This window comes from Polypterus senegalus, chromosome 15, assembly GCF_016835505.1.
Source record: "Polypterus senegalus isolate Bchr_013 chromosome 15, ASM1683550v1, whole genome shotgun sequence".
NCBI lineage: Eukaryota > Metazoa > Chordata > Cladistia > Polypteriformes > Polypteridae > Polypterus > Polypterus senegalus.
In genome coordinates this window covers 29747305-29772946 of record NC_053168.1, presented here as the reverse complement: position 1 = coordinate 29772946, position 25642 = coordinate 29747305, and the positions used below count along the sequence as shown (strand labels likewise).

Here is a 25642-nt window from a genome sequence, read left to right as displayed (position 1 = left end):
TTGTGACCTGTATAGTACATTTTGTAAAAACATTGTGGCACTGATACAACATTATTCATATTATTCATATTCATTTGCACAACTTCTTGCAAGAAGTGATGACGAAGCCCTTCTGCAAGGTGAGCCAAAAACACTCTTCTTTTCTCAGTGCCCAGTCCCACCCCGTGCATGCCTTGTACAGTACATGTGCATTTGACCCAGCCATGTCAAGCTTGTTGAAGCACAAGCAACCGGCCACCTGCATGCTTGTGCCGCACTGAATAAGCTCACGCCTTCTGGTGCACGATGTTAACGCAGCACCGGAAAAAAAAAGAAAGAGACAAATTTATGTGACTTTTTGAAGAAATCATTTAATGATCTGAATAGTACCAATCAGAAAACATAGCACTAATGAAATATCATTTGAAAACGAACAACTTCAGATCGGGTGTGAATTTATACTGGCGCTGTTAGAGTCACATGAGAAGGGGTGGTGGTGGGAGGGGAGTGTAAATGTGACTGAGAGAATAAGACTGACAAAGCTAACTTTTAGAAGTGCCATACTTTTACAACTGATCTGATGCTGTTCGTTTTCAAATTCAGGTCATAAAATTATTTCTTCAAAATGTTGCTTCTTACAAAGATTACAGATTCATCAGCGTTTGTGTCAGCTTTTATCCCTCCAGATGAGAGAATTTCCAGTTCCATAACAACACCACTCATATCTACAGTTATTCCCAGTTTCAGTTAAAAAGTAACTGTGTCACATCTGGGGGGTGAGACGATGTGGGTTCTGGCTCCACGCTCCCATGGCTGTTTGGGAACCCTTGAACCCCACACCGTCGATAATGTTACCGAGTGAGCTAGTCAGTGAAGGCAATAATTGAGCATCTGAACAAGGGGATGGTTAAAAGTGAAAACAGTGCTTTTATTAAAAACAGTCCATCAAAACAAAAGTGTTCATAAAGTGCAGTTCTTTCTTCATCAAACAAATAATCCATAAAATGAAAACGTGGAGGTTAAAACAACAATAAGAAAAAAACAATCCTTTAAAACCAGAGGTTAAAATCTTCTCTAGGAAGCAGTCTTAAAACAACAAACAAATCCGGTGCATCGTTTATTAGCGTCTCTGTTAGCGTCTCACCTGCTTATCCCGTTTGGGCTTAGCAGCAGGCAAGACGCTCTCTGCAGCTGCCCTCCTACAACACACGCGAGACTGGAGACCTCCCGATCCCTGGCTTCGGTCTGGCACTCATCCCAGTCCCCGAGACTTGATGTCCACCAATGACCAGGACGCACACATTGGGGACTCCACCACCAAGCCTCCCGACTTCCGCGGCCTTCTGCGGCTCGTCGCTTTCCTCTAGGCACTCCCGCTACCTGGTCACTCAGCGGGAGCAACATCAACTCAAATGTCTGGGTGTTGGCCTAACACCCAGCTTCCCTACAGCTGCCCTCGATCGTGCGCTTACCACACGCACGCACCGCCTGTCCGTCTCTCTTGCTCCGCATGCTTCCTCGCTCCCTGTAACCTCTGTCCTCTTTCCTTTCCTTTTTTCTCTCTGATCATTTCTTTTCCACTCCGCAAAACCGACTCGCGCTTCTTTTTAAAACGTGAGGGGCCATCACAGCTGTAGCATTAGCCACGGGAGCAATCACGAATGTGGGCAGTTCCTCACCTGTGCACACGGTGAGAAACGCCCACATCGACGACTGCCCTGCTCGCTCTAACATCGCACGAAGCCGCCTCGGGTGCGGTGATTATCTATTTAAAATGAATGGCCTTTTCTCAACGAGCTATGGACCCATAACACCACAGGGGATGGGTGTTGTATCATGATCGTGACTGAGAGAATAAAAGTGGGGAAAAAAAGCGTTAACATTTACAAGTACTATAAATTTGCACCGGCAGTTAGACACAAATCAAATGTATGTTTTTATTGTACTGTATAATATTAACAATAACAGTATCGAGCTACTCAGAACTGCAAATTTGCTGGGGAGCCGGTTTCAAACTCATGGCCTCCAGATTATAAGTCAGAGGATATGACCGCTACACCACGAAAGCTGCCGTATTGTACTTGCACCTTTTGTAAAAGTGTTTATTTGATATACTTGGCCATCAGCCTTCACATTTTATGCAGTTGATGTCTACATTTTGTTATTTATTACTAAAACATGAAAAACGTTTCTGTTTTAATGATGTGTTTACACAGATTGTTGTAGACACAAAACACACATCAAATTTTTTCCCCTTACAATTCTGGGTAGCTCACTCCCAGATAATTAATGAAGGCAGAAACTGGAAGAACTTCTTGTCCATTCTGAGGTGGTGGGGGGGATGGTATAGCTGGCTGCTCGGGCTTATCAACACATCTAGAAGACAAAAGAGGCTGACAGAGAGTTGCAAAGGGATTTAAGGTGGGTCAGATTTACGAGTTTTTTTCGTAGGTTCTGGTAATTCTAGTGTTAAAGGTCTACACACCTATTTTGAAATTTCCTCCTTTGACAAAAGGGCTTAAAACCAAGGTTAATTATGTTGGACCATTTTATGATATAATATGATTTTGTTACCATTAAACAAAGATCTAGATATGTTTTAGGGAGAAATTATTAAAATAAAACATTCAATATGCACAAACAGACATTGTTCATTGTGTATTGTGGCCACATGCTTCTCTGATGGGCCAGCTATACATTACTTCTTTGAGGGATTCTGAGAGTTTACACACTTGCCTGGGGCTTCTGTTTGCTTCCAGCAGTTTATGTAATTGGCCTCTCACAAAATAATTCCTCATTCATGATGGCTGGAACAAGAGGAAATCTTACTTGTTAAAGAGTGTGATTATGCCTAGTCTAGTTGAATTATCCAAGTTTGTGACTAGGAAGAGACTGTTCCTCATCACAAAAGCTGGTCTGTTCCTTGACTGGGCTACTTGAGACACATTGGCCATCACTTGCCTGCCATCAAACCCCACTTCAGGGTTGAACCTTATTTCACAGTTTTAGGTGTTTGCTTTTAAATCACTCCTTGATGCTAGGATAACCCAGCTGTTGTGAACAATAGACTTCCAAAGCTGTGTTATGATTACTGCATAAACATACTAAAGTACTGTAGATGACTGTAGTTAAATGTATAACAATAGCATCCATGCTTGCTTAATATTTTAACAATTATGCTCAGGTTCTGACATCCAGATGAAATTACTTACCAACCAGGTTTATTTTGGGTCTTTTGTACATTAACATAAGTTAATATTTACCATTATGCCATTATGTGAACCCTTTTGTTTCAAATCAGGGTGAAAAACATAATTCTAAAACTTTTCATTGGCCAATGTAATTTGAAGAAGTTAACTGTAAGAAAGGAAAAGATCCTGTTAATTTAATAATAATTTTGGTTTAAATCCTTTTCATAAGCTTGAGTATTTTTCCAGTGTCTGTTTAGATGTAACAAAACCATTTTGACCTGTGATAAAGGCATATATTAAAGGTACCTTTTAAGTTCAGAATCTACATATATGTAGATTAGTTATGACTTTTACCCCCCAAAAAAATCACTTAATTTTTAAATGAACACTTGCAGGATGTTCTCTATGAGTTTCAGTGAGCGCTAGCTCAATGTATTAATTGGTTAGCCTTATTACTTTTAATGAAGTGCTGCATACTAAGCTATAAAGACATGTCTTGTGGTTGGAGGTAGTAAAATGGTTCTATTCCGACTGTATCACATGTCTCTTATACAGTATATACAAATTCTGCTTTTCACATCACAGATTTTTGTTGCCTCATGAAAGTTTTTCGGTTCCTTACTCTGGATTAATCCTGACTCACCCTGGATAGGTGCATTCAAGCTATGTGAGATTACTGTGAAAGGGGCTTTAGATTGTTGTGTGCAACAACTTTAATTTAGTTTTAACCCACAATATGAATGCATAAACATCCTGGCGACAGCATGCAATCCTGCTGTATGAATTCTATGATGTACAATAGGAAGTGTGAGTAATCCTGATAACAAGCATTTATTACTTTGGATTGTAAGCATTACATTTTACCTGTGATATCTTGAAAATGAAAAAGAAAGGTTGCAGACGGCTCCTTGGCAGCACTAAAATGTATCAGATGGTGCCTAGAATTATTGTACTTCTATCAGAAAATAAATTGGAAGATCAATACACTGATGTTCTAGTTCTTAAAATAAGCTGCCTGAAGAATAGAATTTCATTAATTGGGTATAGCAGCATTTTATAGACAGTTGTGACAGATTCAACAGAAAAATGTAAATATTTTGTCAAGAAAATGTAGATATTGCTATAGTTTAGTATAAATATGAACTTAGTGTCAAACCACTTCATTAAGTTTTGTTTGTAAGTACATGTTTTTGAACTTGTACTATTTTGTAGTTAAACCTGAGCTCTGTTACATTGGGTGCACTCTTGATATCATATAACGTCAGCTTTGTATTGAATTTATTCAAATAAATTTAACCCTACTTAGTTTTTTAAAGCTTTCATCTGTCCTAATTTTTGTTGGAGTATAGTTAAGAGTTATAAGAGAGTCCAGTGGGTATGATTATCTTCACATACCAGTACTAGTGCAGCCCAGCACTTATTGACTTTTGAAATTTGAAGACACATCAACTCAAAATAATTACATATTAAGTCATCATTTGACATGGTATTATACAGTTAGTATTTTTAAGATCTTCATAACTAAGCAGTCATTAATGAAGGTTGCACTGATCTTGCCGTTTTTGGTTAGATTGAATAGTTTGGTATAGAAAAGTTAGTATAGTATAACTTATTATACCAATTCATATCCTCTGACTTTGTTAGATGATATCTTCTGAAAATTTTGCACTTGGAACTCTATGTGGGAAAACATCTGTGAATTGCTATAAATATAATTATTTATAGCAAAGATTCTGGTGTTCAATTCTTGAATTTTTTTTTTTTTAAGTGAAGTTCCAGGAACATCCATGTCTCTTTGCAAAAACAAAAGTGTATGTATATTGTTGAGATATTTTTAAAATCATATAAAAATTATTGATTAACTGTTTTTTTCCTTATATACTCAGCCTACACACCTGGCAGACTTTAATCAAGTACAGCATATCCAGTATTCAAACAGTGATGACAAGGATCGAAAGGGAACCCTGCAGCTCAAAGTTGCAGGAGCTCCAGAGGTAAGAAATATTCAGGATTTTTTTTCCTTTCTTTAAGTAGCACATATTTGAATAGATAGTTATGTAATTTTTGTGGTCTTGTATGCACAATTTTGATGACTTTAGAATTGATATTGGCCCTTATTTAAAAAAAAAAAATGTGGATGGTCACTTTGAATTTAAATGTAATAGTTCATTGAGTACACTGATGCATTCAAAATCAAATTACCTGTAGTGGAATAATAAATACTCATGACTATAGTTTACTTGCAAGTTTCTGTGTAGTTAAACAAATTAGTAGAGGCGAAAAAAAATCAATATAGTACAATTTATGGTTATCCATTTTCTTGTAGTCTTGCTACATAAATAATTCCTATTAAAGTGTATAAACACTTTGTTCTTCCTTTTGATAAGGGAAACAGACAACTTATTCTTAACACTATTAATCCTGGCCCACCTTAAATCCCTTCTCACCTCTCCATCAGCGTCTTTTGTTTTGTAAATGTGTCGATCAGCACAAGCAGCCTGCTGTCCCATCCCCTACCTTGACGGCGCTCAACTGCCCCAGCTCAAGCCAAGGCTCCTTATCTGCGTGTGAGGTTCCTGGAGTTGTATAGGGTAAATAATACAGTATATTGTTATTTAGAATACATACATTTCATGTGTGTTCCATTTCTACAAAGATCTAGGTAAATGTAGGATGAAAGGAAATGTGAGGCAAGACATGCTGAACACATACCTAAAGCAGAAATGTTTTCCATGTTATACTAATAATGACATGAAGTGTATAATGTGTGAAGACTTTAGTCCAAATATCAAATAAACACATGTGCTTTTATTCAAGAATATAACCGAAGAAAAAAATCATTCATTGTTGCGGTCAACCCAAGCTCAAATGTCAATTGACAGGAACTTGATACGTATTCTTGAATGGTGCAGTGGTAAGAACTGCTGCTTTATAACCCAAAGGTACCGGGTTTTAGTCTCAGTGCTCTGAGTATTGAACTGCTGCTATTATTATTACTACACACATGGACAAAATTGTTGGTACCCTTCAGTCAATGAAAGAAAAACTCAAAATGGTCACAGAAATAACTTTAATCTGACAAAAGTAATAATATATAAAAATTCTATGAAATTTAACTAATAAAAGTCAGACATTGCTTTTCAACCATGCTTCAACAGAATTAATAAAAAAAAAAAAACCCATGAAACAGGCCTGGACAAAAATGATGGTAGCCCTAGAAAAGACTGAAAATAATGTGACCAAAGGGACATGTTAATCCAAGGTGTGTCCACTAATTAGCATCACAGGTGTCTACAATCTTGTAATCAGTCAGTGGACCTATATATAGGGCTCCAGGTTGTCACTGTGTTGTTTGGTGACATGGTGTGTACCACACTCAACATGGACCAGAGGAAGCAAAGGAAAGAGTTGTCTCAGGACATTAGAAAGAAAATTATAGACAAGCATGTCAAAGGTAAAGGCTATAAGACCATCTTGAAGCAGCTTGATGTTCCTGTGACTACAGTTGCACATATTATTCAGAAATTTAAGATCCATGGGACTGTAGCCAACCTCCCTGGGCGTGGCGCAGGAGGAAAATTGATGACAAATCAAAGAGACGGATAATCTGAATGGTAACAAAAGAGCCCAGAAAAACTTCTAAAGAGATCCAAGGTGAACTTCAAGCTCAAGGAACATCAGTGTCAGATCGCACCATCCGTCGTCGTTTGAGCCAAAGTGGACTTCATGGGAGACGACCAAGGAGGACACCATTGTTGAAAACAAATCATAAAAAAGCCAGACTGGAATTTGCCAAACTACATGTGGACAAGCCACAAAGATTCTGGGAGAATGTCCTATGGACAGATGAGACAAAAATTGAACTTTTTGCCAAGGCACATCAGCTCTATGTTCACAGACGGAAAAATGAAGCATATCAAGAAAAGAACACTGTCCCTTCTGTGAAACATGGAGGAGGCTCTGTTATGTTCTGGGGCTGCTTTGATGCATCTGGCACAGGGTGTCTTGAATCTGTGCAGGGTACAATGAAATCTCAAGACTATCAAGGGATTCTAGAGAGAAATGTGCTGGCCAGTGTCAGAAAGCTTGGTCTCAGTCCCAGGTCATGGGTCTTGCAACAGGACAATGACCCAAAACACACAGCTAAAAACACCCAAGAATGGCTAAGAGGAAAACATTGGACTACTCTAAAGTGGCCTTCTATGAGCCCTGACCTCAATCCTATTGAGCATCTTTGGAAAGAGCTGAAACATGCCGTCTGGAAAAGGCACCCTTCAAACCTGAGACAACTGGAGCAGTTTGCTCATGAGGAGTGGGCCAAAATACCTGCTGAGAAGTGCAGAAGTCTCATTGACAGTTACAGGAATCGTTTGATTGCAGTGATTGCCTCAAAAGGTTGTGCAACAAAGTATTAAGTTAGGGGTACCATCATTTTTGTCCAGGCCTGTTTCATGAGTTTATTTTTTTAAATAATTCTGTTGAAGCATGGTTGAAAATCAATGTCTGACTTTCATTGGTTAAATTTCATAGAATTTTTATTTATTATTACTTTTGTCAGATTAAAGTTATTTCTGTGACCATTTTGAGTTTTTCTTTCATTGACTGAAGGGTACCAACAATTTTGTCCACGTGTGTATATGTGAATTTCCTCTTGGGATTAATAAAGTGTCTGTCTGTCTGTCATACATGCACACACAGATATACAATTATTTTTTGTTCTCACTATTAGGGGTATTTTCTGAACAGCTGGGGGTTTATCACTTATTTAGTCTCAACAATAGCAGAAAAAATTATTAATTAAGTAGCGTAGAATTATTTTCCTTTTATTTTCAGATCAGATCAGTTTGGGGAGCACGCACTGGTGCAGCACGTTGCCACACCCACCACACGATAAAAACATTTCAGGATCATGGTTGGCAACACCCTAAGCAGACACGTGGTCCAGTCCCACCCTTTGGAAATGACCATATATCTGCTGTAACCAGGTGTTATGTGGGCATCCCCTTGGCCTTGTCTAGCGTCTTGGGTCCTCAACAATGAGGATCCAGCGAACCGGATCATTTTAGGGGAATCGTGGCTGTAGTGCCGTAACAGACGCTCCCTCAGAATGGAGGCAATGTGCCTCATTCGGGACTCTGTGAGAAACCGCTTATTCGACACAAAGGCAAATCAGCGGTTCCCAAAGATTCTTTGAAGAGACACAGTACCAAAGGAGTCCAGTCTTTGTCTCAGGTCACTGGATAGTGTCCATGTCTCGCAACCATATAGCAAGATTGGAAGCATGGACTCTAAGGACATGGACCTTTGTCCTTTTGCACAGATATAGGATTGCCATGCACCCCTTTCCAGTGACCTCATAACCCCCCCATGCTCTTCCAATCCGTCTACTGACTTCATAGGAAGAGTCACCAGAGACAATGTTACTGCAGAGGTAAGTAAACCTCTTGACAAGGTTAACTTTCTCTCTGCAGACAGACATGCTGCTGATGCCTGTGCCTAAGAGGTTATTGAAGGCTTGGATCTTGGTTTTTATCCAAGACACTTGGATTCCTCATTCAGTCTGGTGAGAGCCCTAATCAGAGCCTCCATTGACTCCGCGAAGATCACAGCATTGTCAGCAAAGTCGAGATATTTCTTCAACAGATGCACCTCAGCCACTGGACACCACAACCTTGTCCACCACCCAGTCCTCGCAAGCATTGAACAGAGTAGGAGCAACAACACACCCCTGGCATACCCCAGAATCAACTGGGAAAAACTCAGTGTTTCTGCCTCCATTCTGCACAGCACTTACAGTACCAGTGTACAGTACACGCTTGCCATGATGTCCAGCAACCTTGAGGGATCCTGCGAAGAATAACTATGTTCCACAAGGCAGCTTGATCAACTGAGTTGAGTACTTTATGAAAATCGCCAAGGACTGCAAAGAAACTCGGCCGATATTCACTTTTGCGCTACATTAGAACCCTGAGTGCCAGGATGCGGTCGATGGTAGACTTCATGGGCATAAAACCAGACTGCTCCTGTCGCTGGTAGGTGAGCACATGATCACGGATCCTATTGAGAATAACCCTAGCAAGGACCTTAACCAGCACCGAGAGCAGTATTCCCACCCCCACCCCATAGTTGCCACAATCCAGGTGATCGCCCTTCCTTTTCCAGATAGGGGAAAACAAGTCCCATTTTCTAGTCAGTTGGGATGATGCCCATCACCCAAATGGAAACAAATATTGCTTGCAAACCAAGGAGAGTCTTACCACCAGCCTGGAAAAGTTCACCCCAGATACCATAGATCCCTGCAGCCTACCCTGCCTTCAGCTGGTTTACCACCTGTGCAATCTCAGTGAGATTGGGTGGTTCACAGCTAATTGGAGGATCAGCTTCAAGAACCGTGGACCCAGAGGTATCTAACGTCCTAGATAGATAGATAGATACTTTATTAATCCCAAGGGGAAATTCACATAAATCCAGCAGCAGTATACTGATACAAAAACCAATATTAAATTAAATAGTAATAAAAATACATGTAAAAGCAGACAATAACTTTAAATAATGTTAGCATTTACTCCCCCGGATGGAGTTGAAGAGTCGCATAGTGTGGGGGAGGAACGATCACCTCAATCTGTCAGTGGAGCAAGACAGTGACAAAAGTCTGTCATTGAAGCTATTCCTCTGCCTGGAGATGACACTGTTCAGTGGATGCAGTGGATTATTCATGATTGACAGGAGTTTGCTTAATGCCCGTCGCTCTGCCACAGATGTGAAACTGTCCAACTTTACTCCTACAATAGAGCCTGCCTTCTTAAAAAGTTTGCTAGCCAAGAGGATTAGCTTTAAACAGCTGCTCATAGTAGCCAGCCCAGCAGGTCACAACTGCAGTGGCCATCCGTAAGGGCTGTTCCATCGGCCATCCTGATTGCGATATTCGGTGGAATAGATTTGATGTGCGTAATGCTAGGATTCCTCTGTAAGCAGGACGTGCGTCACCAGACCATAGATGGTGTGCCACTTGCTCACCGATTCCTCCAACAAACGCCGTCCTTCTCAGTTCCCAGTACAGACTGGAGTTACCATCAAGCCGTGCTCTGCGACTCCTCTAGATATCCAGACTGCCCTGCGAGATTAAACACCTCCTTCTGGGAACACTGGTAACAGCAACATAACCCTCGCCAATCTTCACAGCCTTGTCATAGAAGGTCTCCCACATCACATTTGCATCGGCATTCGCTCCCAATGAGGAGTTTAAGCAGCTATTCTGACAGCAAAGGAAGATGATCATCATGCTGGAGAGACAAGATGTTCCACACGCCTACCCAGATAGGCCGCCTCAAATTGGGGCCAGAGTGTTGCTGTGTAATGGGTGACGTCTCAGCACAACACCAGTCCCCATCCCCAACAGACTTGACCCCATTGAGTCTCTGACAGTTTTGATTCTTCCAAGGATAGGGCTCCCAAGGGCCTTCTTCCATTCCCTTCATAATGCAAGCAGCTTTCCTATGGGCAGAGCTACTCCTGTGGAGAGCAGAAAGGAGTCCTGTCTGTTGTCTCAGAGCTGCGTGATGGTTTTTTTTTTTATACAGTTGTTGGAGTGCCAATTCTGTCACCCACCCACATGATTTCCCTCCAAGTTGGAGGACCGCTTGCGAGGCCGGATGCAGTTTAACGTTGTACCCAGGCAGTGGCAGCCCTAGCCTGTTTGGTTCCCTGGGCGAACACCCCCTTTGGCGCCCCCCACGTATCTCCCCAGCATTCTACTAAACACTAAACAAAATCAGTGCAATAAAACAAACTATTGGAAATGTAATGTCGAACAGAGACCAAATCAAATTTTACATGTATACAGCACAAAAATATTTTGTTATAGTGTAAACAATTTTCACTTTAGTTCCATCTCCAGTCATCAGTTCACCAGGTCATTAACAACTACATAAACCTTTTCTCTCAGAGCTGCAGTCAGTTTATTATTTCGGGTTAACTTTCCCACCAACCACTCTCCACTACGTGAGTCATTTGCATTAGTAAGTTAGCACGCAAACATATATATCCATACAAAAAAACTTACTAACTCAAATCATTTTATTAACATGTTCAAAATCTCATTGACGATATTTTACCGTTTTAAAGCCTGTAATGTGCTCTCCAATTTTGGCAAATTTACTAACCTGTGATAAAGAATAGAGAGAGCACACGCATTGAGCTGGCGTCAGCTTCACACAGGAGAATCCCCCTCTGCCCCGCCCCTCTCCTCCCTGTGCGGCAAGCAGCGGGCGCACCTCGCAAATGGGCAGTAGAATACCGATTGGTGCCCATGCAATCCCAAAAATGTGCTGGCATGATGTCGGGGCAGCACGGGCGCTAAAAAACAAAAAAAATTTTTTTTGGGGGATGCCCACGATGCCACCCTGGGCAACGGCCCATGTCACCCATATCAGAAACCGCCACTGTACCCAGGACAATATTTAATTTTATTAAATGAAAATTTAAAAACATAAGCAATTAAAATAAAAGAAAAATATTTGATATGTTTGGATTAATTGAGGTTTGGTTTAATTTAGGAATAAGGAAAATACTATAAAAGAAAACTTTACATCAACAGCATAGTGGCCATCAGGACAACTTTCTCCTGTGAAGATGTTGATTAAATGTGGAAAAATGTTTCCCCTCAGTCTTTCTGAACTGGTCATCAGGCAGTGGTACTGTTTTCCTGACCATAACACAGAGACAATAATTCAGATGACTGATTTAGTTAATTTTCTTTGCCTAGATTAGGCATCACTTGGTGTATGTGTCTTAGAAGTTATAGAATGCACAACTAATGATGCGTTTAGCTGACCACACCACTCTTTGCAGAGCCTTGCGGTCCTGATGCATGCTGCTCTCCATCCAGGCAGAAATACTTCTCAGAATACTTTCAGTGGTGGATGTGTAGAAGTTTTTTTTAGTAATTGAGGGGGCAGCCTGAAATTCCTGAGGTAATAAAGACATTGTTGTGCTTTCTTTACCAAAGTGTTTTTTTTGATGGATCAGGTCAGGTCCACTGTAATGTGTACTCAGAGGTATATGAAACTGTCCTCCTGCACAATGAAGTGTTCAGATATACAGCTATAGTCTATAAATAGCAGGTGGGCCAGTTCTGTAAATTTGATCAAAGTAATTGCATCTTCTATGGGTCTGCTGGAGAGATACAGTATGTGAACAGTAATGAGTCTAGTTCTTTTGGCAAAGAAAAACATGTGTAATTTTCACAAACCATAATCAAAGCAATCAATCACAGAATCAGGCTTTTCTGATTGGTGCCATTAAACAGCACTTTTTTGTTTTCCCTGTCCTTCATTAAATCATCTGCCTTGTTGCTTGTGATTCCTGCATTGGCACTACTATGAAGGAAAGCTCAGCAATCTTTGCAGTACATATGTGGTATTATAAAGGCAGGCATTTTGGTTTTGAGTCAGTCATACTTTTCATTTTTCAGTTGATGATAGATTGACCCTTTTTGCAGTTACCATCTGTGGTATTGATATTGGTAATGGTGGTGTATGTATGTTTTTTGTTGTTTGCAGCAGGTTTCACTTTATACATCATAATACTCTGTTATTAATAAGTAAATCTTATGTGGCATCATAGTGTCAAAGCTGCAGTAGTGCATAAGTGATAGTCATGTTAAATTATTACTAAAATGCATTATTTTAGCGGGGTTGTTTTGCCTCATACATATGTGTAAAGGGACAAAATTGTATTAATATAATATGGAAAAATTTTACCCTCTGCCCTTAATTATTTCTGATTCTGATATATACTGTGTGTTTATATTTGTGATACCTACATATTCTCTCTGTGTATGTTTACTGTATGTAGGTATATTTGGAAATAAAGTGTAAAATGTTACAGTTGTATTTGTGATATAATGATGGGGAAACATTTATGTAAGGAGGTCAGTCCTCAGGGGCATTTTGAACCCAAGTATATTACTGAAGTCCTGTTTTTGAGAACAGTCAATGACTTGCTATTTTGGATCTGTGGTTGGTTGATTTTTTTTTTTTTTTAATTTTTTTAAGTAAGAGTTGGTTTGGCTGGACCCTTGAATGATCTCAAGTCAGGTCCAGGAAGGAAAAAAAGGATATTGTGTAATGAAAATATGTCTTTTCTGCCTAAAACTAGTTTAAAGAGTTGTGCAATGTCTTTTAATTGACTGATTCTCAATGCGGTAGCAAGTGACATCTTTGTAATAGTTTCTGAACATTTCCAGTTGTGTTTCTTATGTTGCTTTTGGTCTTGAGTTTTTATTTATTATTTTTTAACACTGCTGTTAGCTGTGGCAGCTGCTCTGTACCATTTGAGACGTGAGGGAGCTGAGATTTAGCTTTGCTTTCACTGCAATATATTTCTTGGAGATATAGGCATGTGCTAATTGCTTTGAGGAGCCAAAAATCTGCTTATTAAGAAGTAATACATTGCATATTTAGGGAAATAAAGTAAATCATGCTTTCATGCATTCTTGAGGAATGCCTAACAGTATTTTATACAAGGTGGAATCTGCCATTCAGCTCAAAGTAAAATACGGGTTACACCAATGCTTCTTGGTGTTTAATCCCCCAGTGTTCTATGAGAATATGTGTGCTCTGCAACCCCCTAGCCATAATATTTGCCCTGTTCTACTTTTGCTGAGGTGTTCACAAAGGGGTTTGTTTTTGAATGTACATTTATTAACAAACATATTTGCTGCTTGTGCTGTTACACTGTCTGTGCTTTGTAAAGAGTAATACAAAATTAGTAGAACATTTCAAAAACAGCCTGTATATTTTTATTAAATAAATTATTTTACTAGTGTCTGAATTTCGTAATCGTAATATATAATGAATGGGTAGTCATATTTTAGGAAACCAAATATAGAATTTGTCACTGCAGACATTTTTGGAAAAAAATAAAAAAACAAAACCTGTTCACTACTCCCTTAGCTTAAGTTAAGTTAGACAAAAAAACCAATTTCTCCATCCATATATTTTCTTAACCGACTTATCCAGGACAGGGTTCCTAGAGCCTATCATAGAAATCATTAGGTGCAAGGCTAACTTAAAATCTAGACAGAGTGCCATTCCGCAAAGGTGAACACACACACTGGCTAGTTTAGCAATGCCAGTTGACCAAACCTGGATGTCTTTGGACTGTGAGTGGAAACAGGACCATCCAGAGGGAACCCACATGCATACCGCTTCACCACTCTGCAGCCCAAAAGGATTTTTTTTATGTGAAATTAGTTGCTGCAGGCATTTTTTTTCATAACCTAATTACAGAAGCAATTTAGTTATCCTCCATTACCAATAGCCATATTAAACAAAAGTGGAAGTGTAATTGTGTTTTCTCTCTGCATACGGCAATCAATTCAGATGAAAAAGAGTTGCACAGGGTGGTGGCAGAAGTCCAGTAAGCCTGGGTTACCAACCTTGACAGCTGTGTGAGAAGAATGGGAGCAATGGCATATTTAAAGTAGACCTACTGTTTTCTTCATTACACTGTTGAATCATTTAGCATGATGTCAAACATTAATGTTTTTTATGGAAGTGTAGCATGTCACCATCTTTTAACTTTTTCTATTTGGGCAATCAGTTTCCAATTCAACTCTAGATCTAACAACAGATTAGCATCCATGGTGTGTTGCGCTGCCTAGATAAATGTGAGCAGACACTGGAGACTCATTTTAATTTCTGGTATTAATATATTATGACTAAATTGTATACGAATACAACCTACATCTGAAACTAACATTAAAACAGGTCTTTGAGAAGATTAACAGTCCTTGTGATCCATATTTAGCATTTTCATTATTTAAGAAGCAGTCCGCCTTAAAAAGATGAAACTTGTACTGTAGCTTGCTTTTTGTGTTTACATGTTTCTGGTTACATAATGTTCATATTGTGCTTATTTGACAGTGTTTCTCATGGCATTTTCTGTAATCCTCCATTATTGTATTTAAATATTCACAGTATACTGGCTGAACAGTCGTAAGCTACATTCTAGAAGATGCCGTTATGACGCACCTCCTTTAATTGTGAGAGTGAAATTAAACACATAGAGATTAAATCTTTATAGTAGTTTTTAAATGGACAATGTTCAATATATTTTTTTGATCAAAAGTCAAAGTCAGTATTAAAAGAAATAATTTTACATTTTAGAAGTATTGCAAGTGTATTACAAAGTATTTTTTCTTCATGTTGTGGTGTTTGTAAATATGATCCTTTCATTCCTAGCAGCCTTCATCTAATGTTTAATTTCCTTTTTTTTTGGGCTCTTATTCTTTTAAATAGTTTGGTATGTAAGTGTTGTGTTAACATTATCAAGACAGATTTAAGAGATTTTTTTTCTACCAAATAAACATTTTTAAATAATTAATGAGAACAAGTTTAATCCATGGACTTCTTTTTTATTAACTGGTTCCTTTTTACTCCAAATGACCTTACATTCTGCTGTGTATTCAGTTTGCTGATGTAATGGGGCAGCTGTGCTCTGTAGAGCAAGAACTGTGGCAATAATGCTTCTTTGTTGGCTTGATGTTTTTCAGCCTCTTACAGTGACAACCCCTTCCCTGAACATTGCAGAAAACATGGCAGATCTTATAGATGGCTACTGTCGACTGGTGAACGAGTCTTCCCAATCTTACATTATTCGACCACAGAAAGGTAAACATTCTTTTAAATATATTCAGATAACATACTGTATCTAGTTTTTAGTGTCCAATAGTATTTCTGACATGGTATTTTTTAGTAAAGCCATTTTGTCTGTTATTCTAGTTTTAAACATTAATGATTTATGTGGAAAGTGTTCAGGAAATATCTAATTTGCATATGATAAGTTGTGAAAGGCAGACATATATATGTTAATGTTAATGATTTTTTTTTTCTTTGGCAGAATTTAGTTTTTTATTTTAATAATTTTTATTAATGTTTTTTAAATAGTAGTTAAACTACATATACTACTTTAAAGTATGATAAATATTAAATGTTGACTTTATCAGTGAATGATGAAACAATAGCACATTTTGGCTGTATTGTTGATAAATTATATAATGAGAAAATGTGTGTTGTCAGATGTCTTTAGAATTGTAGAACTAAACATACTTTAAAAGGATGTTAAAACTCTTACACGACGTTTAATCACTTCATTTTGCTGATTAAAGAAAATCTGTAGAATTTTTTTTCTAGCTTGAATCTTTCACAGATTATGTTCAGTAAAGAAAATAAGCTGGACAGAAGTATGCTGTGATTAATATTTAGAAATATTACATTTAATTTTGGAGCCTGTGTCTTGGATTACATAAACATAACTCTTGATAGAATTCACTTATTAAAAAATTTAGGTTGGCTACACAGTAATTTTCTAAACAAAACTGTAAACAACTGAGTCATATTAAGTCTGTTTTTATTCAGTGAATTATCAAAAAGTGAATGGACTAAACGTGGAGTGGTGATATAAAAATCAGAGATATCCAAGATCCATTAATATGTTTTCTGCACACTGCAGTTAGTTTCTCCATCTTTGTGCTGTCCTTGGTCATTTTTTTTTTTCTAATCACTGGGCATGGCTTACCTTGGGTTCTGTATTTTTTTTTTTATATACAGTGCATCCGGAAAGTATTCATAACAAAATGTGGAAAAAGTGATGCGCTGTGAATACTTTCTGGATGCACTGTATAAAAGAGTATCTGTATATCACTGACTAGCAGTGGTTATAGAACTAACTGTTCTCTGTTCCCTGGAATATCTCTCATGCATTTCTGATGTAGCCCCACCTGGGCAAAGTTCTTTATTTGCAGTGCAGTAGTTTGAGGTATTAGAGTAATGTTGATCATATCTAAATCCTTGGCTAGCCGAAATGCAAAGGACCTTACTTCTTTTCCTTTTTTTTTTCTTTCTTCAAAAGATTTGTTTAGTGCAACTGTTCTGTTTTTATTTTTATTGCACAAGTGTTCTACAATAATATTTGAACTGCTAACCCAATGAGAGGAACATACACACGGTATCATGATTGCAAGCAAGAAGAAGTAACCCGAAGTATTCATTTTGGAAACTGCAGTTCCTTTGATTTTCTTGCATACATGTTTACGGCAGTGCTAGTTAATCTATTCTGCACTATTTTACACAGATGGTAGCCTTTTAAAGAAGCTCCATGTTCTCTCTTAAAATTTTTTATGTCTTTTTTTTTTTTTAAACTACAATTACTATTTTTGTGATTAAATGCGATCTGGCATCTGACTTGCCACTAGGAATGTAAAATTAATTTTTAAATTGATGATATGCTGTTGTCATCGAAAACCTCATCATCCGCTTCAACCAGGGGAAATTTGAAAGGAACAAAAACAAAGTTCCATCAGCATGTGTTGCGTTCCATTTGTGGACACAACAAATGGACCTGCTTTATATAAATGTTACATGCCTTTAAATTTAAACCTCTAGCGTAATTGAGCAGATTTGAGCACATTTTATTTCCACCTATAAACCTTTTATTAGATTGCAACAGCTCTCTTATTATCCAGGCCAGATGTGTTTGTGTGTTTGAGTTGTTTTTGCTTGTTGTAATATACAGTATATATTTGTTGTGTTTGCTTTAAAATCTTAATTTATCCTTGGGGACAAATAAAGTGTTGTCTGTCTGTCCATCAATCTGCCTGACTTTCTGTCATTAACTAATGAATCACTTCTCATAGTGCATTACTGATTCAGTTGTGGATATTGTAGATTGTGCAATGTTATTACATTTCATGTAAAGTGCTATTATATGTTGATAATTTACTCAAGATGCCATTCTTGTTTAGGAAGCATAAAGTTGCCCTGGTGTTAAAGATGTGCTAAGTAATCCTAAGTAAACCCTGTAAAAAGAGTTTTTTGCTAAAATTAATTTTAATACACAATTCTCATTTAGTATTCTGTTATACATTTTATCAACAGAAGGTGAAAGGGCACTTCCATCAATCCCAAAGTAAGCTTGAATTTTGTAACCTTTTTCCTTTTCATCAATTTTGGTAATGCAATAGTATATTTATTAATTGCTGTAAATGGTGTGTTTTCATGATAAACCTAGCAGATTTGGTTAAATTACTAACATTTCAGTTTTTAATGATGATAACCGAAGTTTAAAATATTCAAGCGTACTGTTCAGATACTGGAAATGATGTATTTCTTTAAATGTCTTATAATGATTATATGCATTTAATACTAATATGCACTAAGTATTTGCATTTTATATTTGTGTTTTTCCTGCCTTCAGTAAAAATGTTTATTGTTTACAGAAAATATCCCATTTTGCTGATTCTAATTTGGACAATTGTACCTTTTCAGTATGATATGATCAACCATAGTATTTTTGGTCAAATAAGGTAAAATAATCTCAAGCCAAAGCTCTTTTTTTAACATCTGGAAAGGCTTTTAGGCTGCAGATCAAATTTCATGTTCCATCTGAAAACCAGCACAAGTGTCTGTTGGCTTTTGGCTGAATCTTGTGGAATTTCTCTGTATGCTGTGATGTGAATTACGTCTTTATTGAAGCACCCTTAATCCATGGTTTTGACTTGTTTCGAGTGGTTGATTCTGATGTTCATTTTGAAAATTTTGCCTGCCTGAATGTAATGGACTAGTCCGTCTGATTCATGTAGTATACTTTGACCTGTGCAGAAAGAATGATTCATCAGTGCTGTGGAGAGAATGTACAGCATTCACAGAATTAAACCTTTTTTTTACAGAATTGCTAATAATGACAAGCAGGGAGTTCGGACACGAACGGTTTCAGTTTCAGGTATGGTAAACACCCATTTGTAGTCCATAACTGCTTTATAGTGTAATGCATTAAACTTTAGTTTTATTTCAGTATTTGTATTGTCCCATAATATTTTACTTTGAATGAATTAGCTTTAGCTGATTGCAAAATAATTTGCTAACAATCTGGAATTTTATGCATATTCATAGTTTTTCTCTCAATAAAAAAAAAGACCTGATGCAGTTTATAGTGTAAATTTTAGTGAATGCAGTTAAAATCTAAAAGTACTGATCTCATTTTGCAACTTTTTTCTTTACTCTGTTTATGGAGTTTGCTTTATCTACTAAACACAACTTACTGTGTTTTTTTTTTTTGCTGACATCTGCCAAAATGTATTTAATGGTAGTAAAGCTCAGCAAGGAAGTTAATTTACATTTCAGTGGCTTTTCTATGTTATAATTGTTTGATTTTTATTTTGCATAAAAATAGGTGATCTTTAAAACCATCACATTGTTTCAGAATGTTTGCAGTTGTTGATGCCAGATGCATTGCTGAGTTTTTTTGCAGGTTTTCTGATAAAATATTTGTGTAATGTGTTAGTTGTACACATTCTCCAGTGATTCAATGTAGTTAACAATAAATGTAACATGTCCACTATTGTTTAAGCTATCACTTTGTTTGTAGTGTTAAAAAAAAACAAAAAAAAAAAAACTTGCTCATGGTTCTTAGATACAGAATCTTGGAAAGATTTGTATACATACGCTAATAATGAATGTAGGTCAAATTTATAAATGTAGTCATTTTCTGAGCAGAATTTGAGTTCTTTTTGTATTTTTGTTCTTAGTAAAACTGCTGTGGTCTGTGTCTCAGTGAGCAGCTGCTTGGCTAAACCCAACCCCCTTAGTTTTTATGCTTATTTTCAAAAGACAGCTGCACTATCAACCTAAAAAAAAAGCGTGCAAGGAAAAAAAAAATGTCAGTTGACAAAAAAAATGGTTTGGGGTTTTGATATTTGTGAAAGGAATTTAGGGCTATTTAACTTTATGCCAGTATATGGGGAGTTTATATCTCAACAATTTGCTTTTTAGTAACTTAAGTCACCTAAGCAATGAACACCTGATTTGTGCTGCAACAGTTACAACTTTTTTAAAGCACTGCAATAGCCAAGAAATACAGTACATTGTTTTAATGCATATTTATTATAGCTGATTGATAGAATTAAGGTTATTCTTTTTTTATATATATATATATATATGTATTTTGTTTCTCTGATTTTTGAGTATATAAATACCCAAAGTTTCCCTTTAAAAGATGTTGGCATGTCTGTGCACTATTTTATTTACTACTTTTGGAGACTGGGTGTAACAAAATGAAACCTCTTACCGCCTTTATGGGCTTTCCAGAACAGGCTCTTTCTCTCAATTGTTTGCTTCTCCAGTTTGTCTTCAATGTGATACCACAGCAACAGACCCTTTCTTACCTTCTTTCTCTGCTAAGACTTTTAGCCTTTATTATTATTATTATTATTATATTTTTTTTACTTACCTAAGGCTCAAATGATTCATTGCTCAAAGCAATTTTATACCCCCTGTTTGCGGCCACTTCTAAGGTTGGGGTTGGCTTCATGAACATGTCTTTCACTGTAACTCTTTTAGTCGCTTCTAGTGTTCTTGCTTCCCAAACCCGACTAGTTGTTGTTTTTCATTTAAGACCGCTTTCAATAGACTGTCTTTATTGGACACGCATGAATCAGGGACAGTGTGCTGCCTCTTGGTAGATTAGCATCATCTTTCTTTATCTCAGAGAAAGGGCTACATTTCCTGCCTTTCGTTATCAGCAGAATGTCAGCAGTTTCTGGTTGGCCTCACCTGTTGCTACACAGTATCCTGGAGAAATATTTAACACTTTTTTCCAGAGTCTCTCACATGGCAGTACAGATACTCTCTAGTGGACTTGTTTACCCTTAATGAAATGTGTAAACGCTTGCTATGTGCAAATATGAAGGATTGTCTTTCTCTTGGATCTTTGAAAGGCCATAGATCCACCTTTGTTCAACCTCTGCAAGAGGCAGACACTTTTAAGTGGGTAAGTTTATTAAAAATGTTTGTGTTTTTTTTGCCTAAATTAAAATAAAAATGATAATAAAAGAAAGACTCATTTCAAAAAGCAACTTGAAAATAGCAGAGTACAATATTAGATATGTGAACTTTTGTTTCGTTTGTAAGATTTGTTTTTGAGAATTTTTAAAGACAAACATCCATCAGAAAAATTTCTTGTTAGCTTGATTGATGTTTTTAATTTTGTCTTTAGTGTCATGTTGGCAGAGTTTGAAACTAGCCAGTTCTGCATTAGGACTTGCACATTTTAATTGTATCTGTATCTACTTGGGTTTTCCCTAGGCATTTAGGTTTTAGTCTCTTATCCTAAAGGTATATTTATTTGATTGGTGACTCAACACATTTAGTCTTTAGTGTCATGTTAGGAGACCCGGGTTCGCTTCCCGGGTCCTCCCTGCGTGGAGTTTGCATGTTCTCCCGTGTCTGCGTGGGTTTCCTCCGGGCGCTCCGGTTTCCTCCCACAATCCAAAGACATGCAGGTTGGGTGGATTGGCGATTCTAAATTGGCCCTAGTGTGTGCTTGGTGTGTGGGTGTGTTTGTTTGTGTCCTGCGGTGGGTTGGCACCCTGCCCAGGATTGGTTCCTGCCTTGTGCCCTGTGTTGGCTGAGATTGGCTCCAGCAGACCCCCGTGACCCTGTATTCGGATTCAGCGGGTTAGACAATGGATGGATGGATGGATGGATGTCATGTTGGTGGAGTATGATATTTATTTGATTGGTGACTCTTATTTGGCCCTGAATGCATGTGTGTGTTTGGGTCAACAAACTGGTGTCCTATTCATGGGTGGTTCCTCCCTTACTCTGCATGCTCTAGAAGCAGGCAGCACTTCCTTGGCGACCCAAGCAGGGTCAAGTAAGTTTGAGAATTGACAGTTGGACTTCATTAATGATTGTAAAGCCATCAACCTTTAATTTTAACTTAAAATGTTTTCTGCTGCTTGATCTTCTATAATATTTCCATGTGGAATAATAAATACATTGCCTTAAGGTAAAATATACTGTCTATAAAATATACTATCTATATAAATAAAAAGTTGAACTTTGTCAATAAATACTGTTTAAAAATAATCTGTGATGAAGTATTAGGATTTCTACAGCATATTTCTTGAACTTGCAGTTTTATAGGTCATTATTGTGACATGTATAGACAATAGTGACATTCCTACTTGCATGTGCTAATCAACATGTGGCACATCACCATAACGTAAACAGTAACAGCAGGAGACATGTAAAAGTAAGGTAGTGCTAAACTTAGGGACCATAGGGACATGGGGAGAGCATTCAGTGTCTACACAGATAGTCCTTAGGTTGGAATAATTAAATCTCAGGATCATGGAGTAGCAAGTCTTACCATTTTGGCACAGTATTGTATTTTAGGAGGGTATTAGCAATTTTGCTCAATGCATACAACCTTATAAGAAAAAGAACATTTCCATTGATAGAGCTGTGAATTGATGGTGGCTTGGCAATTCAGCTTGAATCTTAATTGTATCTGAAAAATTGATTTGATTCGATTAAAATGTCAACATTGCAAACGAGAGAGACTGCTGAGAGTTGCTGAGAGATTTTGTGTTTTCTGTGGTGTGAGAGTTAATTAAAAAAAATATATATGATTTGCTCCTATAAATTTGGGTTTTGGTTGCCGTGAAGAAACCGTGTGGGAAGTTTCCCATACCCCCCCCCCACCCCCCTTTAGAAGGTTTCCTAGTAATCCTAAGTCAAATTTTAATGATGAGGCAAGTGCAATACAAGTCCCGTTGGATGTTAGACTTTTTAGATGATTACCTTGAGAAGCCAGTCGTCTGTGAGGGCTACATCTGTAAGAGATGCAAGCTGATCCAGCACCTCCTGACCTGGAGAAGGAGTTGGCTGGCCTGCATTATAGTAGAGAGTTGGTGGACCTAGCCCCAGGGGTTCTTTAGAGAGGGAGAGAGTGTGCACCCCTAAGGTGGAGTGGGAGGAGATTCCAGACCAGACACAGAAATAGGTGTGTAACACACACAAGGTGTAAGGTAAAGGGTGCTCACTGTCCGGGGGGCATCAACCCCAAAATAAGAAGTGTCAGATCATTTTAAGGTCTTTGCGCAGCCCCAACGGGTCACCACAAAACCAATTTCCAGAAAGAGAAGAGGTAGTGATAGTTGAGGACTCAATTATTGGGGGTATTAAAGTGCAGGTTTGCTCAAGAGACAGTCTTGGATGGTGTGTTCCTTTCTGGGTACACAGTTTGGGGACCAATCTGGAAGGGTGGATACATCCCTGGTCAGAGTGGGGGGTGGATCCAGTTGTCATTTACATGTTGGAACAAATGACATACATAAGGGTAGTTCAATTCAAAAAGGGATGTTCCAGGCTAAGGAGCAGAACTGACAAGGTAAGATTGAGGAGATTAGAAGGCTTAATGATTGGCTCAAATCTTGGTGCAGGGTAGAAGGGTATAGGTATATGGGACATTGGGACTCCTTTTGCTACAGATGGGACCTGTTCCACTGTGACAGGTTACATCTGAACCGGAGGGGCACCAATGTACTGGGGAGACAAATGAGTAGGCTAGTTTAGGATTGTTTAAACTAGGGAATGGCTGGGCAGGGAGTTTAGGACAGGCCAGGTTTAGAACTATACTTGGAAGAAAAAACAGTGTAGAAATAAAAATGCATAGTAATTTAAATTCTAACCCAACATTTAAATGTAGGAGTAAGACATTAAAAATAGCTTCTGTTAATGCCAGAAGTATCATCAATAAGGTAAAGTGAGTTGGAGCTGTATGTAACAGAGCATAATTTAATATTATAGCAATAACGGAAACCTGGCTAAATAACGAAGATGGAGATGCGTATAACATAGAGGGATACATATTTTTTTAGGAAGCATAGACTGAACAGAAAAGGAGGTGGTGCTGCTGTTTATGTCAAACAGAATTTAAAAGCAAGTCCTTTTCAGTTGAACGAGGAGCCCCATCTTAGTGAGGACACTTTCGCCGGGAAAGCATTAGAGAAAAAGGCCTTATTTTAGGAGTGTGTTATACACCATCCAATACAGATAGTAATTTCAACACACACCTTTTTAGTAATCTTAAAAGGGCAAGTTTACAAGGAGATATGTTAGTCATGGGGGATTTTAATTATCTGAGCATTAACTGGGATAACCTTGTAAATGATGGACCACAAGAGCAGGTGTTTTTAGATGTAGTGATGGACCACAAGAGCAGGTGTTTTTAGATGTATTCAGTGACTGTTTTTTTAACACGGAATGTTAAAGCACCAACGTGGGGTGAAGCTTGTCTGGATTTAATATTTTGTAATAATCAGGGTATGATTGTGGGTCTAGAGGTGATTGAACCACTAGGGTCAAGTGATAATATAATGCAGTTCTCAGTGTTTTTCAAGAGTGAGGATGCAAAGACTAAAATTATTAAGTTTAACTTTGGTATAGGGCAATTTTTGAGCAGAAGTGGCAAAGTCTAAGGAGGATAGACTAGGATAAGCTTTTAAGTGTGGAGACAGTCAAGGAGTATTGGAAGCGGTTTAAAAATATTTTATATGCAACACAGGACAGGTACATACCTAAATTTGGAGTTAATAGGAAATTAAAAAAACTGCAGTGGGTTAATAAAGAGACCAGAAAGAATCTGCAAAGGAATGAAATACCTGTATAAGGCATATAAGACTCTAAAGTGTATCGTAGGGTGTATGAGAACATGAGGGCAACTGTTAAGAGGGATATTAGGGAGGCTAAAAGACAGTTGGAGAAGAATATAGCAGGTTAGGTGAAAGGCATCCCTAAGAGGTTCTTTCAGTATTTTAATAGTAAAAGACAGTCAAGGAGGAGGTGAAGCATATCAGGAATAGTAAAGGGGAATTAAAAGATATAGACAGTGAAATAGTGGGCATTCTAAACTTGCATTTTTCTGAGGTCCTCACAAATGAGGAAGTGAATAAACCTCCCTGTAGTAAACAGGACTACTGTGGAGATTCTGAAGGATTTTGAAATTGTAGAGAGAGAAGTACTGCTCAGATTAAATAGGCTGTAATCAAATAAATCAGCTGAACCAGATATTTACCTCTGAGTTCTTAAGGAGGCTAGCAACTAAATATATAAACCCTTGACATGTGTTTTAGGAAGTCACTGCACACTAGGGAAATTCTGAAGCACCTGAAAATAGCAAATATTATCCTTTTACATAAAAAGGGTGACTGGGGAGATCCAAGCATCTGTAGGCCAATAAGCTTAACATGCATCATAGAAAAATCAATAGAAGAAATAATTAAGAATAAGATTGAGCAGCACATGGCAAGTACAGGAGTTTTTCTGAACAGTCAGCATGGGGTTTGGAAGAGGGAGGTCATGTGTTACTAACATCCTGGAATTCTATGAGGAAGCAACAAAAGGGTATGGTCAAAGTGGAGCATATGATATTATTTATATTAACTTTCAGAAGCATTTGATAGGGTGCTACATGAGAGGTTGGGCATCGAATTGAAATAAGGGGGATATTTTTAGATGGTTACAGAATTGGTTCAGACACAGGAAACCGAGGGTGATGGTGCGAGGAACCTTATCAGAACTGACCAGGGTCAGTACTAATAATATAGTCCTCATAATACAAATGAT

At 37.8% G+C, this 25642-nt stretch overlaps 1 protein-coding gene across 12 annotated transcripts in view; it reads left to right on the top strand.

The window, feature by feature from the left end:
* LOC120515784 (focal adhesion kinase 1) overlaps window positions 1-25642 on the top strand; it is a 191645-nt gene that overhangs the window by 69092 nt on the left and 96911 nt on the right. For all 12 annotated transcript variants that reach the window (XM_039737084.1, XM_039737087.1, XM_039737094.1 and 9 more), the window contains exons 10-13: window positions 5057-5164; window positions 15727-15844; window positions 18110-18140; window positions 18901-18953. In XM_039737084.1, the coding sequence (XP_039593018.1) occupies window positions 5057-5164; window positions 15727-15844; window positions 18110-18140; window positions 18901-18953 (310 nt within the window). The remainder of the gene's footprint in view (window positions 1-5056; window positions 5165-15726; window positions 15845-18109; window positions 18141-18900; window positions 18954-25642) is intronic.